Source organism: Uloborus diversus, chromosome 7, assembly GCF_026930045.1.
Source record: "Uloborus diversus isolate 005 chromosome 7, Udiv.v.3.1, whole genome shotgun sequence".
Classification (NCBI taxonomy): domain Eukaryota; kingdom Metazoa; phylum Arthropoda; class Arachnida; order Araneae; family Uloboridae; genus Uloborus; species Uloborus diversus.
The window spans coordinates 163,956,721-163,959,728 of record NC_072737.1 but is presented as its reverse complement, the minus strand read 5'-3'; the positions used below and the strand labels follow the sequence as shown (position 1 = coordinate 163,959,728).

General features: G+C 34.9%; 1 protein-coding gene across 1 annotated transcript; it reads right to left on the bottom strand.

Moving 5' to 3' along the window:
* Positions 1–1,059: 1,059 nt before the first annotated feature.
* LOC129226978 (uncharacterized protein DDB_G0287625-like) lies at positions 1,060–2,583 on the bottom strand. Its single transcript, XM_054861606.1, has one exon. It carries the CDS (start codon positions 2,581–2,583, stop codon positions 1,060–1,062), a length of 1,524 nt encoding a protein of 507 aa, XP_054717581.1.
* Between the last annotated feature and the right edge of the window lie 425 nt (positions 2,584–3,008).

Here is a 3,008-nt window from a genome sequence, read left to right as displayed (position 1 = left end):
ATCCAGCTAAACCACGAGGGAAATATTTGAGCCCCCCCCCCCCCCTTTCAACTTTGCATATGTGCGCCCATGTCTGCCGGTATTCCATGTTAACTTGAATATATTAAGGCTTTAGTTCTAAAATTGAAAAATAATTGCACATTTTGAAGAGAAAAAGGGAATGTCGTTCATTGCCCACCCTTTCCTCATCGTATCTGTTATTGGGTACCATCAGTTCTGGGGGTCGGACCGTTTTTCGAAATTGAGCGAATAAAAATCTAATTAACTCATTCAAAGGGTCCAGAAGCAGCCAAACGTTAGATGAAATGCAGTTGCATGAGAAAAAGTTTAAAAAGCATAAATAAATTAAAAGGCTCAGAAAATTGAGTTAACCTCAGAGCGATGTCTTAAGCATGTCTGTTACTGGTGCCGTTACCCTATATCAAACTTAGAGACGAATAAAAACAGAAAAACAACTATGATTGTTTCAAAATAACAAATTTATTTAAGTTAATGTATTTCTTAATTTTTTGAGCTTTCAGCAAAATGGAAGTAATAATGAAAAATACAGTAAAGTTAAGCAATTCTTCCCGGTAGGCGTAAAACGCACATCAAATTGTGTTGTTGGTTGTTGTGAAAATCAAGGCAAGAGAAAACAAACTTTTTATACATAAATGAAACCAAGAAATTAATTCCATTTATTAATTATTTACTTATTCTTTCATTTAAAATTATTTATCAGTTTTTATTTTTGACTATGCTTATCGTATTAAGAAAAGCTATACAGAGAATAAAAAGCGAAAATGAAAAGACTAGAGAAGGTAAGGTCTCAAGTTTAGAGATGCTATAAGACGGATTATTCAGCTTAAATTTAGAGCTTGGAGATTAATTACCCCAATCAGTACTCCTTGAAAAAGTAGGAGACGGCTTAGTCTTCCAAAAATTTGAGTTCAAAAAATGATACAGTCAATATTCGTCAATTATTAGTCAATATTCCTTGAAAAGGTGCGAGAAGGATTAATTTGCTTAAAATTAAGGCTTCGAAACTCATTAGCTACGTCTAAAATCCTCGAAGATGAATTAGTCTGGCCAGAATATAGAACTTGAAAATTCCTCAGTTGAAACAAGAGTGCTTGACAAATTGAGAGACGAAGTATTCTGGCTAAAGTTGGAGCTTGGACGTTCATTTTCCGAATTAGTATTCCTTGTACGAGTAAGAAACAAGTTAGTCTGCCTAGCATTTGAGCTTGGAGATTCATTATCCGGTGTAATATTTCTTGAATAAGAAGATGGATTAGTACGCCTAAAATTGGGTCTTCGATAGCGATTATCTGAGGCAGAATTCCTTGGAGAATAAAACTGAGTGATCTGCCGAAAATTTGAGCTTGAAGGTTCTCTTTGCGTATTCCTTGAAGAAAAAGAAAATGCATTAGTGTGTCTAAAATTAGATCCTCGATAGCGATTATCAGAGACAGAATTCCTTGGAATATACACTTGATTAATCTGCCTTACGTTTGAGCTTGAAGGTTCTCTTTCCGTATCAGTATTCAATGAAGAAAAAGGATGCGAAGTAGTCTGCGTAGGATTAGAGCTTGGTGATTCATCATTTAAATTAGTTTTTCTTGAATTACTAGCATGCAAGGTAGTCTGTCTAGCATTTACGTTTGGAGATTCATTATCAGAAGTAGTATTTCTTGAAGAAGAAGAAAGCGATTTAGTGTGTCTAACATTAGATCCTCGATAGCCATTAGCTGAGGCAGAATTCCTTGGAGAATAAAATTGACTGATCTGCCGAAAATTTGAGCTTGAGGGTTCTCTTTGCGTATCAGTATTCCTTGAAGAAAAAGAAAATGAATTAGTGTGTCTAAAATTAGATCCTCGATAGCGATTAGCTGAGGCAGAATTCCTTGGAGAATGAAATTGATTGATCTGCCGAAAATTTGAGCTTGAGGGTTCTCTGTGCGTATCAGTATTCCTTGAAGAAAAAGAAAATGAATTAGTGTGTCTAAAATTCGATCCTCGATAGCGATTATCAGAGACAGAATTCCTTGGAATATACACTTGATTAATCTGCCTTACGTTTGAGCTTGAAGGTTCTCTTTCCGTATCAGTATTCAATGAAGAAAAAGGATGCGAAGTAGTCTGCGTAGGATTAGAGCTTGGTGATTCATCATTTAAATTAGTTTTTCTTGAATTACTAGCATGCAAGGTAGTCTGTCTAGCATTTACGTTTGGAGATTCATTATCAGAAGTAGTATTTCTTGAAGAAAAAGAAAGCGATTTAGTGTGTCTAATATTAGATCCTCGATAGCGATTAGCTGAGGCAAAATTCCTAGAAAAATAAATTTGATTAATATGCCTAAAATTTGAGCTTGAAGATTCATGGTCTGGACAGACATCATCTGAATTAGTATTCGTTGAGGAAGTAGGAGACGATACAGTCTGCTTAAGATTTGAGCTTGGAAATTTATTATTCGAACTAAAATTCCTTGAAGAAGTAGGAGACAAACTAGTCTGCATAAGATCCGATCTTGGAGATTCGTTTTCCCATCTAGTATTTCTTGACGAAGTAGGAGACGAAATACTCTGACTAAGATTCGCCATTTGCTAACACCTCGAAAAACTCTAATGTATATTTCGAAGATGAGAAAAAATGGCTACCTAGAAAATGATAGACAAATCACACTACTTAAATATTGTACTGGTGCCGTATGTCTTCTTATACGCTAAAAGTCGTTGGTCCTCAGTTTCAAACTTGAAATAGTTGATTTAAAACTTTGATTTGTTGTAATGAATGTCCGAAAAGAGAGAGAGAGAGAAGCCACAATGAAATGTTCAGTCTATTATTACATTGAGTTGACTTGCAACTAGGGTAATTCAACTGAAATGAACCGAGATTTTGACCAATGTTAAAGAGATAAGACACAAATGAATGACCTACTGGTCTTAAGTTATATATTTTAGTCAGTTCGGTACTTGTTTAGAGAGCCGTTGTTCTATTGAGGATCAAAGCTTATTTCTCGATATTT